The 13985-nt window shown below is 36.2% G+C and overlaps 1 protein-coding gene across 1 annotated transcript in view; it reads left to right on the top strand.

The window, feature by feature from the left end:
• Positions 1 to 10447, top strand: part of ABCD3 (ATP binding cassette subfamily D member 3) — a 63719-nt gene extending 53272 nt beyond the window's left edge. Inside the window, exons 15-21 of the mRNA XM_029912366.1 lie at positions 4510 to 4587; positions 4695 to 4760; positions 4872 to 4961; positions 5598 to 5717; positions 6870 to 6974; positions 8661 to 8717; positions 10308 to 10447. Coding sequence (XP_029768226.1) covers positions 4510 to 4587; positions 4695 to 4760; positions 4872 to 4961; positions 5598 to 5717; positions 6870 to 6974; positions 8661 to 8717; positions 10308 to 10385 — 594 coding nt within the window. The 3' untranslated portion in view covers positions 10386 to 10447. The remainder of the gene's footprint in view (positions 1 to 4509; positions 4588 to 4694; positions 4761 to 4871; positions 4962 to 5597; positions 5718 to 6869; positions 6975 to 8660; positions 8718 to 10307) is intronic.
• The last annotated feature ends 3538 nt before the right edge of the window (positions 10448 to 13985 follow it).

Below are 13985 nucleotides of genomic sequence, written 5' to 3'. Positions count from 1 at the left end.
AAAAAAAAAAAAAAAAAAGCCGTGATCGCGATCTGCGGCGACAATTCGGCGGAAGGTCCTTCGCTCTGAGCGGGAGTGAGGGACCATCCTCCGAATTGCCGCCGAATAGCTGGACCTGCCGCCCCTCTCCGGAGTGGCCGCCCCAAGCACCTGCTTGCCAAGCTGGTGCCTGGAGCCGGCCCTGATTCTAGAAAACAAAATTGCAATGCCATAGGTGTGCAAAGTTAGTTAAGTAGAATAGTCAGTATTCAGTTTCATCTGATGCTTTTGTTCCAGTTATGACATAAAGCAGGAATAGTAAAATCCCATTATAACAATTATACTAGTTTTATATTCTATTCCTGAAGACTTGATTATATTCTTTTGCTTTCTAGAATGTTATGGCATCTTGTAATTTTGAAAAATATTTAAGTAAGAAGTTTGAATAAAAATAAAACTTTTTAATTTTATAAGTTTCTTTTAAATTGCCCATCAACACGGTAGGTAAGTTCAAGACAAAAAAAAAAAAAGTTTGAATTACAGTTAAAAATAAGAATCTGTAACTTCAGTGGATATGCCTTAAAATTTTGTTTAAAAAAAATCATAAAGCTAGGAAATTGAATTTCACATATGTATTTTTACAGGGTATCGTTAACAGGGTATTCCCTGTGGGATCTAGTGTTTTAAGTTCTTAAAATTGTTAAATCTTGGCATAATTGCACTTGGGGTACATTTGATGTTTAAATTAAGGATTCTTGTTAAACTGGTAGATAATCCTTGATCAACAAGATGATTATGTATTTATGCTTAATCTCACAAGTGTCGTAACAGGCTTGACCATTTAAATTTTAAACTTTAGTGATTTGCCCTGAATCTTGACATTATTATATAGTGCCTACCTTTGTTACGTGTGCTAAAGGCAGTCAAGGCAATATGGTCCCAGCCCTTAAGGGCTAGTCTTCCAAGCAGACAACCTGCAGACAAAAGTAGGGAAGGGATTTAACAAAAGCAAGATGATAAATGCAGTTGTTTGGCACATGTCTGGTTCTTTGCAAGGAGATGGGATAGGTCAGGTGTTACTTATTGAATAGACATTTCTTTGAGGGGAGCATTAAGGTTGTTAGGGCTCTTGGAAGAAGTATGTTATGAGGAGGAAGTGTGGAGGGTGTGATAGACTGGCCAAGGAAGGATTACAGGCTAAAGGAGAGCATAAGAATCTGTTTCTTTAAGATTATAAATTCCCAATTACTATTTTTTGTGTGTTTGCATATGGGCAGACGTAAAGATGATAGAACAAGTGCCTGCAGGTTCTTTAAGCTCATGTCATGATGGTTTAAAAACATAACGTGTATTTCATGAGAAAAAAAAACTGTTTGAATTCTGATATTATTGAGTATCTGAAAAGCCACTGAGGTGCTGAAATTTCTATATCTCAAGTTTAATGGTAGTTACCTATTACTGTAGAAGAGGCTTTGCTTATTTCTTTGGCAGTGGTATAACTTGTAGCAAGCCAGTTTTTCTATTTTGTAAATGGAGGGTGAGGAATTTTGTCATCTACGTACAATGCTTAGGAATAAGGTAGATTCTGTGTTTTCTGTGGTGTATACAGGTAGAGAAATGGAGGTAGAGGTACAGTTAAAGGGAGACCTTAATTTTGAATTTCCATGCTCCCAAATTGTAAGTGTAATCGTAACTTTAAATTTGTTGACTTCAGTGGCTGATGGTTTGTTTTAAACAGAGTTCCTTCAAGAGATTTATCTCAAAAGTTAGTTATCTCTGTTTTACACTTAAAATTTAGGTCAACCTAACTAAGTTGCTCAGGGGTGTGGAAAAATCCCACCTCTGAGTGATGTAGCTAGATGACGTAACCTCTGGTGTAGATGCTGCCAGGTCGATAGAAGAATGTTTCTGTCAACCCAGCTACCCTCAGTCGGCGAGGTTATGATGTTGTGCTCAGGATACCCAGGACTGTAAGCCATTGTTACCATTTTGCCTTAGCAAGAATGAGAGCTTCGCTGCTGGTGATGGGACCCCACTGCTCCTGTCTCCTTTGCCTCACACAGACTGCTTAGAGACCTTCGCTCATGTAGATACCACCATGCAGTTTATTTACAGCATTTCACTCCTCCACTTTCTACACACTTTGTGCCATCACAGTATTTAGTGTTATGCGGTTTTACTGTCCCTTCTAAAAAGGGGGTTGGGGGGAGGGAAGGTGTCTCTTCCTAGAACACTCGCTTTTGTCAGGCCCCACTAGTTCCCCCATCCCCCCTTCCTTCTTGTACTCTTTCATCCAGTCTCCTTGTTAATGGGCTAAGTAGCTTCGTAGCTACCCAGCTGCAATGGGATCTGGTAATCTGATCGTCCCTGAGGGGGCCTAATTGGTTAAACAGTGACCAGGTGCTGTCTCAGTTGCTGATTCCTAACACTCTGTCATACTCGTGCTAAGCTGTGTGTCACTTCCCTGGCTCACTAGCCTGTCTGGTTTGCCAGCAAAGTCTTCAAAACTGTCTCCATCTAAACCTTGCCTTACACGTAACAATCAGTGTTCCCCAGAGACATCTCTCTGCAGTGTCCAGGCCCTCTGGCTGGACACTCTCAGAAATTATTACGGTCACTTCCCTAATAGGCAATGACAGGGCAAAAGACAGGGCACACATCAGTCTGGTAGGTTAGCTGAAGACTCATGCTTCACTTAAATACACAGCACTGAGATGATTTTTAATAAAACAAGAATTAGTTTATTAGCAAAGAAAGGAGATGTAAGTGATACTAAGTAAGAATAAAAGAGAGAGGTATGGTTACAAATAAAACAAAACAGGCTTTCTAGTGACTTAAAACTTAATTTTAACAAGTTACAATCTTTGCCTAAGCAGCTTTCTTACTTACATCAAGTTACCAGCATCACTAGCCCACCAGAGTATGGGATCCAGCTTTCACAGGGTGCTGTTCCCTAAGTTGCCTAAGTGATGGATGCCAAAATGGCTTTTAGTTTCTGCTTATATTTCCCAAAATGTTTTGTCCCCAGAGTCAGGATGACTTCCTACTGTTCTTCCCTTCCTGTTGACTTCCCATTTTTCTGCCGATTCATATGTAAATGGGACTTCCATTGTTTTGGTTCCATAATGTTTAATTTACATAGGAGGGAAGGTAGCTATCTACCTGTCTCCAGTCTGGGAGAAAACCTGTTTCTCCCTTTGGTTGCAAATTTTGAAATATAGTATCAGTGAGTAACCATAATTCCTCATATAGTTAATACATACATTTTACAGTGATATTAATCACCAGTGTGTGACAGGCTTACATAAAAGATCTTACTCAATACACTTTTATAGTAGAATTTTATTGTGTACAATCAGTTGCTTATTCTTTGGGGTTCAGACCCCCTATTCTCCTTTTGGGGTGTCTGGACCATGATTGTCATAGAGGTGCATTCCTTCACTGGTGGGAAAACCCCTTCCATCGGTGTAGGCTGTGTCTAAACTATGGAGTTATGGTGGGATAGTTTTGGCACCATAGCTCTGCCGGTGTAGTCCCCTTATGTAGACAAACCCCCATGTTTCTAATTTTAACAAATTTAACAAAAGTTTTTGTGTTAGAATTTCTTTAGGCTTCTTAACTATTTTAATCAAATAATTGCTCTCTGATGTGGATTTATTCAAGAGTAACAATGGCTTCTACTTTCCTTCTCTCCCTCCTCCTTCACTGTCTTGCCAATTTACTCCTTCCAATCAAACACAAAACTTTTCAGCAATGTTTTCTGCTCACCACTCTTCCTCCAATGTGGCTTTCTCACTCACCTCCTCCAGTACCAGACCAAACTGCATGCAATCCCGCCACCCCCTCCCATCCTGGCATATGAAGAGGCTTACTCCAGTTTTGAGGTCTTGGGAAGTCATGGTCTGGATTTTATAGGGCTGTGCAGGGATTATAATATTCACGTGGTGACCTATGCAGGTTTAACAAATAGTGCAAAAATGGTATGTAATTAGACTATTAACTAGAGGTGGTCAGAACAGAAAAGACAAATTCATAAAAAAAAAAATTCATTTCCATTTTATATCAGTGTTGTTTTCATCAATTTTCAAACCAGCTCTGCTATTAATTCAGGAAACTCATCAAGTAGTCACTTACCAGCGCTCATTGAGGCCAATCAAATAAAAGAAACTTGAAGTTTCTAAACTAAGCTTCTTCGAAGTTGATTAACGCCCCCACCTTGAAAAATCAGAAGACATTCCAATAATTAAAATCGATTTGTTAACACTAGTATTTCCAAAATGATTTTTATTCAGTTTGCCTTTTTAAAAAAAACTATGCAATAATTTTACTGTATCATCAGATCACATGTGGAAAACTTCAGACAGACTGATTTAGTTTAGGCTAAATTTAATATTGGTGGATGTGTGTCAAAATTGGACTTACTGTGCAAAGGATGGCTTCCAGTCTAATTATGGGGATACTGGCATCTCTACAGCAGTACAGATTTTCCAGTTATTTTCCTATTGTTTAATGTGTTGACATATATTTTAGGTTCGGTCTGGTGCAAATGTTCTGATTTGTGGGCCAAACGGATGTGGGAAGAGTTCACTTTTCCGTGTTCTTGGCGAGGTAAAGACATACTAAAATGAAATTTATCATTTTAAAAAACACAAAACCCCTCACCCTAATTTCTTAAGAGAAATTTTCTCTTGATGACTTTTGTTTTCTTGTTGCAGTTGTGGCCTCTGTTTGGTGGATGTCTAACCAAGCCTGAGAGAGGAAAGCTTTTCTATGTTCCTCAGGTAAAGCAAAGTACCATAGTAATTGATATTTGTATTTTTTGTTACCTCTTTATTTGATGAGTGTTACATATGTCTGTAATGATGTACTAATCATTTGCAATTTAATCCCAGAGACCATATATGACGCTAGGAACCCTCAGAGACCAAGTAATATATCCAGATACCGTAGAAGACCAGAGGAAGAAGGGGATAGCTGACCAGGTAAAAAAGACATTCTCCTCAATAACCATTATTTGCAGCCATTACTTTTCCTGATTCTTTGTAGTGTGGGATTATTTGTACTTTAAATTTGTTAAATGATAGAGAAACCCAAGTCTGTTTCTCCCCATGTAGATCCGAACAGGAAATGTTGATGGAACCATGGCTTCTCTACAACTCTTTGCTTTGGGAGACTTCATAGCATTTTGGTTTTTCTCTTAAGTCACCCTTTCCATTCTTGAACCTGATTGGCTGTAAAATAAAGGTTCACCAAACCAAAGGTCATCAGTTGTGGCTTTAAATGTGCCACACTAATGGGCTGCTACTTCCGCCATTTATCACATAGTCTGTAATATTACCTGCCAGCAGATGTCAAGGATGTCATCTGTCTGTTAATGACAGTTTCACTGTTCATTTAAACTTGTTCTGAAGTATCATTCATTTTTTAACTATATTAGTATAGCAAGTAAGAACATTAGATTTGTTTACATTTTGAAATGTTATTTTGGTACCAATATCTTGGGTGATAGAGTGATTTTAATACTTCATAGTATTATAGTATACTATACTAATCTGAGAAGTTATTGCAACATGAAGTATGTTTAGGTTTATCTGTAAGCATTATTGTTTTGCTAAAAGGTGCTGAAGGAGTACTTGGATAATGTCCAGTTGGGTCAAATCCTGGAACGTGAAGGTGGCTGGGATAGTGTTCAAGACTGGATGGATGTGCTCAGCGGAGGAGAAAAACAGAGGATGGCAGTGCGTCTCTATCTTATACGTACTTGAAAAATACTGTAAATTAGTATAACTAATCTGAAATGTTGATGATATCTAGTCAGTAAATTTTTCTACTGCATTATTCTTTAAAGAAAAAATTTAAGGTTTTTATAATCTTAGAGCTCATGAAAATAACTTAAATTACTACAGGTAGGCATTATTATTTTCACATTGTAATATAGATTTCTGAATGCTTTCTTATCAGATCAACATATTCTCTTCTATTATGTAAGCAGATGATGTAAAATATTGATTTCTTACCATTGGAAAGTATACAAAGAATACTATACAATATTCAAATTTCAGTGAGGTTCAGTAAATGATGGTTAAAAAAAATTCTTTCCCCTTTTAATTTTCAGTCAATAATTTCTGGTTAAAACTTCTAAGACTACAGTATTAGTTATGATTGTTGAGAAAACTTGACTTTCTGCTAACAGCATTGATCATTATTTATGTAGATATTTTGGCATTCATCCTTTTTCCTCTAGCAAAAATCAAGACAGAATGATGGTGTGGCAGTACATACACAACATTTCTGGGTTAATAAGTAACCACATAATTGTGGAAAGCTGCTTATATGTTACACATACACCTAAGATTATATTGTATGATAAACTATTACCATTTTTTAAATTAAGTATTCATATTGACTGTGACCTGCCTAATTGTCTGCTAGAAGACAAACTGACAGGACAGCAAAGGAAATTTTCATTGCACACTGGCTGTAACTCACTGTGCTTCAGTATTACTCAAGTCTCTGATTATTGCATGGTAATGTACATATTACTGTATCTACTGAACACTTAGGAGGAATGGGATGAAATCAGACTAAAATGTCTTTAAATTTCAAATGTTTTATCTCCATTTTTAGTTGTAAACTTAAATAGCTTCATAGTTTTCATTTATGCCTTTTGGGGGAGAGAGGTAATGGCAGCACAAAAACTGAAGTTTTTGAGCAATTGTGTAAATATTTCAAACCATTTGTTAAAATGTTTGTTATATTTCCAATAGATTACAGTAGTTTCATCTCTTAAATGCTCATTTAGACAATAGGTTATGCTATTATAAAGATGAAGAAACTTGCATTGTCCTTGTTCTCTCTATTGACAAATGGTGTATTGTTTTGCATTCCAGATGGCAAGGTTATTTTATCATAAACCTCAGTTTGCAATTCTGGATGAATGTACAAGTGCTGTTAGCGTTGATGTAGAAGGCTACATTTACAGTCATTGCCGGAAAGTAAGTTAGTTTTGTTTCTGTTTTTTCTAGATAAAGAAAGAAGGCTGAGATACATTTAAATTGCTCTTTGTGAATGTAATTTCTAATTTGGAAAATGTCAACTTGACGGATTGGTAAAACTGGACTTCAGCAACAATATTAGACATGATAATATTAAATTTCCAAAAACTTGATTAAAATGTGAAATGGAATCCAGATAACACCCAAAACAATCTTATTCTTTCCTTATGGAAAATAACCCTTCTCAGCAAGGCTGACAAAACAAAAGGACTTGTAAGTGAACCTGTTTTGGAGATAGGAGCCAGCAACGCTAGGAGAACTTTCAAAAAAGTAAATGAAAAGGGAGTATTTAAAAAAGCATGATGTTTTAACTTCTTTTCTATTCCCCATCCTCCCCCAGAATTCTCCAAAAAAAAAAAAAAATTCTACCCTCATATGAGATGTGGTAGGAGAAATATCAAGGGGGTTGATTTCTTTTTGGGGAAGGGGAGAAGGGTTTGAAAATAGAGATTATAATGGGAAACTTGCTTTAAATTTAACTATGGAGCAGTGATGTCCTTGGAAAGGAAACAGAAACTCTACAGGTACTGAAACCTTTATCCTAATCTCTCTGGGAGCAGGAGCAGGCCCTAAGATACTTTTATAGTAGTAATTTTGATGCTGGATGGGCTCTGTGTGAAAGAGCATCAGTTATAGGGGGGAGGGATAGCTCAGTGGTTTGAGCATTGGCCTGCTAAACCCAGGGTTGTGAGTTCAATCTTTGAGGGGGCCATTTAGGGATCTGGGGCAAAAATCTGTCTGGGGATTGGTCCTGCTTTGAGCAGGGCGGGTTGGACTAGATGACCTCCTGAGGTCCCTTCCAACCCTGATATTCTATGATTCTTCTATTTCATATATCTGTTAGTCTTAAAGGTGCCACAGGACTCTGTGTTGCTTTCTATTTCATTGTTTAAGTACATTTACCATTTGGATGCCAGGTTGTACTGCTTTCTATTTTGAGGATTTACCATTGCAAAGTGGCTGATAATGCATCCCTCTGGAAAATCAAACCCCTTGTCAGTTGTCTCTTACAGAAGGTTAAAAAACAAATAGTATGATTATTATCACGTTCATTTCTGTTTGTTTTAATCATTAACCATTTACAACTTAACCATTCAGTACAGTTGCAACTGTTGCCTACAGGTGATTTTAAAGGTGAATTTTTCGTTGTATTTAAGAAGCACTTTAAGTTCTTAAATCATTAACATCATACACTTTAGTTAGCAATCAAATGCATTTAAAAACAAAATATTTGGAAATAATTTCCTCTTTTACTTACCTGCTAGGGCTCAAGTTCAGGAATTTGTCTTTTCTGTAAGAGCCTATGATATTGCTAACATCTGTGCACAGGCAGTGAACTTTTTAGCCTGACATTTTCAGCTCCTGCAGGAAAAACAGAACATTTAAATCAGTAGGTTTAAAAAACCAAACCTAAAACCTTTTTTGTTTTTCCTCTAAAATGTGCAATATTGAGGCTACACACACATAGTATAAATGATTTAAGGCCTTAAAGCTTTTCTATTTATTAGTATGAGCTTTTAGTTTCATCTTTTAAAATGTTACCAAGTGTGAGGGATTGAGAAAATTAGTTGAATTTGTCTTATGGGTGAAGTTTTACTTAATGTTTGTATTCTCTTCTTACTATAGGTTGGCATCACTCTCTTCACTGTCTCTCACAGAAAGTCCCTCTGGAAACACCACGATGTATGTCATTTTTATTTTTGTTGATGATTATGTATTTAGCCTTTTTGTGGGTATTAAATGAACTTTGAGTTTTTAGTTGCATTCAGATGTCTTGCCTTCCAACCAGACACACTCTTTTCAAAAAATAGTATCATAGATTATATATTTTCATAGTCCAACAGCAGTATTTGAAGGATTCACAAAAAAGCTGTTATGAAAATCTAAGAAACTGACAGTTCTAAATTTGTCTGTTCTGAAGGGTTATCCATATAAAATATTCAAAGTTAGTGTTTCTTCATCTGTGGACACTGATTAAAAGAGCCTGTAGCTAAACAATCCTGTAAAACTTTTCTTACGAAGGTGCTAATGCACAAGTTTATAAAGGGCCTTTGTGCAATGCAAGATGTATTTTTAATTGTGGGGCTACTCCTTGTTTACTCTATAACTAAGTAAATTTTGTTATTGGTGGGAATTTAAATTTTGTGTGCGCGCTGAGGTATAATGAAGAGAACACGTCTATAAGTATAAAAAATAAATCTGATATAGTTGAAATATACATGGCTTTTATAATCCTATAAAATAGTTTTGGCAAATGTTTCCCGTTCCAGTTACAATAAGATATGATTACCCCCTAGAGGGGGGTGTAGGTAGTGGAGCGTAAAATCTGTGGATATTTTCAGGTAGGGATTGGGGAATTCATTGTTCATGAAGATACTTGGGAAAAGGAATGTTAAACATTCTAAACATGTAAAACTATGATACAAGGTATTCCTTTTCTCTCCTAAATTCTTTCTCATAATTTCATCTGTTATCATAGTCCTGAAGTGGATAAAATAAGGATTGTAATAAATAATAATTGAAGAAATAATTTTAATCTTAGAAAATATATAAAATTTGAAGCTCTGTGGGGATACTCCTTTGCTAATTTCTGTCCCGCAGCACCAGCCAAATCTTAAATCAATATTCATTTAACAAGGGCCTGATTTTCAAAAAGCACATGCCTAGTTTGTGTATGCAAAAATGCAGTCAATTGTCTAAGTCAACATTTCTTGGTCAAGGTATAGTCAAGGTCCAGACTCCAGAGAAAATAATAAAAAAAACCAATAATAATGACGATGATGATAAGTAAATAAAAAGATGTTGGGGTCCATTCAAAAGTGTCTGGTGGTCCAGGTTTGGCCCACGGTCCACCTATTAACTACCCCGATGTACACCATTTCACACCTAATTTATGCACACATTTCTGCAATTCAGGTATTGGTGTAAGTGGCTCACTATGTGTAAAAATACCAGATTTGTACACAGAATTATAATTATGCATGCAAATTAGGCATCTGTTACAACAAACCAAATCCCAGTGATGAGCAATATGACCAACTAGCAGAAGATAGAGACAGAACATATCCAAAAAAATCATACAATGTTATTCCTCAAAGGCAATTGAATTGGCTAAGCATTGCAGTAGGAGATCATCCTCTGACCAGTTGATTTAGGGTTTTAGTTTTTGTCCTTTAACAAATTATTTGCTTATACAATTTATTATGATAAAAAAAGCTAATATAAAATATTTTTTATATTTTGGTTGATGATGTAAATTTTTTCATTCCACAGTTTTACCTGCACATGGATGGTAGAGGAAATTACGAGTTCAAGAAGATAACTGAAGACACAGTTGAATTTGGATCTTAAAATCCATAAAGCTGCAACTACTACAGAGACTGATAATTACAGAGAACATGTAGAAAGGAAAAATACATAGCAAGATAAAACTACTTGGCTTGTTTTTAAAAAAATTAACTAGGTATAGGATAATCCAAAGCAAGCTATTAAGCATTTATTATTATGTAGGATATTGCTAATTGTGTATATGTTGGTTTAATTATTAATATGTACTAAGAATGTCCTTATTCTTGTGGTTAAAAACCTGCCTAAATTAAATTGGGCTTAAATCAATATAACCTGATTCATCTGGGATGTAAACTATTTGAAGTCAGCTGATTTGACTTTTATGGACCTTTCTTTCCTTCAGTGAAGAACTCTGTTAAAATTAGGGTTATTACCTCTCCTGTTTCTGGCAACAATTCTGGATTTTCACTATCTAGTCTATGCATACTTCTGAATTATCTCACATGATGCAGGATATCCTCCCCTTTTCATAGCTATAACCTACTATCCTGTACACTGCCAGACCTGGGTAGAGGCCAAGCTTTGTGATAGGTGTTGTATGTGCACCATTTATGGTGCAGGATGGACTGAATCCAAGATGGCAGGAGCCTAATTCCCTCTGCTATTAAAGAGATTAGACCTGATCCACTGTGGATCCATAGACCTTTTCAGCCTGTCTGTCCACAGTTCTCCTGTGCTTCTCACTGTCTCCCATTCTTCCCCCATTCAACAAAAACAGTGCTGAACTGTTTTCTCCTCCTCCCCCAGAAAAGGGAGTGGAACCAAATGGGGAGATTTGGGAAGAAATTGAGATGGAAGGGAACTGAAAGAAAAAATAATAGTAGTGAAAATGGTATTCTGTATTTCAGGGGTCAGGGTCCTTGAATATTTTTCATTTGGAGTTGCGTAGACACACATGACAGCTCTGGGAAGTTGAGAAGTATGATTTTAGTTCCCACAGCAATGGTGGAGGAGGGAGAATTATTAAAGGACTTATCTGCCTGTTGAAGTCATAGGAGCTTTGCCACTGACATTAATGGGATCAAGAATTGGCCCCAAAGTGTATCCTTCTAAAACACTTAGCTTGCCTCTTTGAAAGCAACATTTTGTTGCTCAGTAGCAGACTTCCAATTGTCCTCTTTGCTCCCATTCTTGGGATGTGTGGTGGTGGTCTTCCATCAGAGTCCTCCTTTGTCCCTCTTGTTAAAATAGGATGTGCCCTGTCCAGCTGCTGTATAGGTTTGGGTTTTAAGAGGGAGTGATGATGATGGTAGCCTCTGTTTTGCTATCCACTTTTTTTTATGTGATGTCTGGGATGCCACATCTCAAAATTCATCAAAATTTGACTCCACATCCTGAGGGTTTTTAGGCAATTTTAATGTAAATTAGTAAATCATACGACAATGGTCCTCAAACAGTGGGCCATGGAGTGCTGGTTCTTTTATTACAACTGCCAAATCTCATTAAAAGACAGCTAAAAATACATTAAATACTTTCCTAATATTACTTTTCCATGTAAACAATTACTGTAGTTGCCACATGATTTTAAGTGATCACAAATGCAAAAAGAGATGGTTTGTGTGATCAGGAATGGGAGGCTGGTGGTCCATGAGACTGTGTACACTATGAAAACATTTAAAAATCCCTGCCAAATCCCTGCCATACACTGATGTTCTTCTGGTGGCTTTGTAGTGTTGCACACATGATGTAACATAGGAATGCACTACATGAAGACATGCACTAAATACACAATAAATGTGATCTCTGTACATCTTTTATCAAGGTTTTCTTTTTTTATAATCAATATACACTTGGGTGTATCTCTTCCTCTTAATGACTAATTCAGCTCTGTGAATACTGAATGCCATCTTTCGTATTAAGATTGTTACTTATTATTTTCCCCTTTTATCTTGAAACTTGAAAACGTGAGGTTATTACACTTCTTGCCCATACCACTCACAATTAAAATACTCTTACATAGAAGAACAAATGCCAGTGACCTCATGTCTTAGTACAGGTACCCACTGACATAGGCAATAAATTCAACATGTTAAATAGCATCAGTGGAACTCCAAAAGGCATGTGTTTGCAGCCTAACTGCATCCATGTATCACCTGACACTGAAATAAACTGTTTCATTCAGCAAGATGGCAGTTAGCTTTTTTACCAGTTTTTAATTCAAATTCTTAAACACTGATATCAGACTAATTTATAGTGAAGCAAGTGCTGCTGCTATATGTGAGATTTTAGTGTTTTCATGCGTCTGACGAAGTGGGTATTCACCCACAAAAGCTTATGCTCCAATACATCTGTTAGTCTTAAAGGTGCCACAGGACTCTGTTGCTTTTTACAGATCCAGACTAACACGGCTACCCCTCTGATACTATATTTTCAGGGTTTACCATAATGGCTGTTTTGTGAAAGTTGTCACCCAATTGCAATTTTTTTAAGAAATGTTTTAGTAGCTTTTTAGAGAGACAAAGCAAAGAATATTTCTCCAAATTCAAATATCTGTTTTTATTCTTTTGGCTAGAAAGAAGTTTGTGGTAATGTAAGTAAAGTAGTTGGGTTTTTTTTTTTTTTTTTAATGTATTCATGTAGTTTTGACACTAACAAGCAGAAACCACTCAAAGTGCATTTATATATCCTCCTCTGCAGCAAGTCCAAGGGTGCTTTACAATTCAACATTGATTAGTAACATGACTGAGCATAAACTTTTTCAATTTTGCCTTAAAACGAAAACAGATCCAGCTTCATAAACAAGGAGAAATGGGCCTGCTTCTGTTGTGTACTGAAGTCAGTTTGAGAATCAAGGGTCATCTCCTCATTTAATTCCTAAAAGCTCTAGTTTATATTGTGGATATATCAAAGAATAACCTGGTGAGCAACGAGGAACATATAGTAAAAACAATTTGGAAGGATATTCTAGACCACTGTTCTTTAAAAGATTACATAAAAACACCTTAAAGTATAAACTTTTATTGTCAATGAAGAGATTTTTAATCCGGTGAAAATGATTGAATCTTAGTTCAGTTATAAAATGGAGCTGTGGTATATATTGGTTGTAGTCTTTTTTTTTTAATTGCTCAAGCTGGAAGTTTGAAAATAATCAGTCATAGTGAGAATGAAAGTATTGATAAAAGCATCTCCATATCCTCAATGACCGAGTCTCAAGCTGGTGATATTTCAAAATAGCACTAGTGGTAGTCAGAGATGGTTGCATTTCCTAGGTGTTGGGAGATATTCCTGTATATGTACATACTGTAGTTTTTAAAGCGCTGTGAGAAGAAAGGCGCTATATAAATGTAAGACATGTAAGTGCCTCTGGAATAATAAATCTGAAGAGAAAATTGCATTAGGCTTTTTATATTTGTTGATGGTATAATTAGCAATTGTCTTGTGTAACAATACAGGAAGGGTAGATGTTCGACAAACCTAGAACCAACAAGACTTGAATTATTTAGGTCAACTTTATAAAATTCTATTACATCAGAGTATGAATTTCATACAAACAATCAGTCAAACTGTAATCAGTGTAAGTTAATGGAAAGAAGAGCTAAATGCTATAGGTATGAGTGAGACAAGGTGGGTGAGGTAATATCTTTTATTGGACCAACTTTTGTT

Source organism: Terrapene carolina, unplaced genomic scaffold (genome assembly GCF_002925995.2).
Source record: "Terrapene carolina triunguis isolate 2854851 unplaced genomic scaffold, T_m_triunguis-2.0 Scaffold210, whole genome shotgun sequence".
In the NCBI taxonomy this organism is placed as follows: Eukaryota; Metazoa; Chordata; order Testudines; family Emydidae; genus Terrapene; species Terrapene triunguis.
This window is presented reverse-complemented; position numbering and strand designations above follow the sequence as displayed.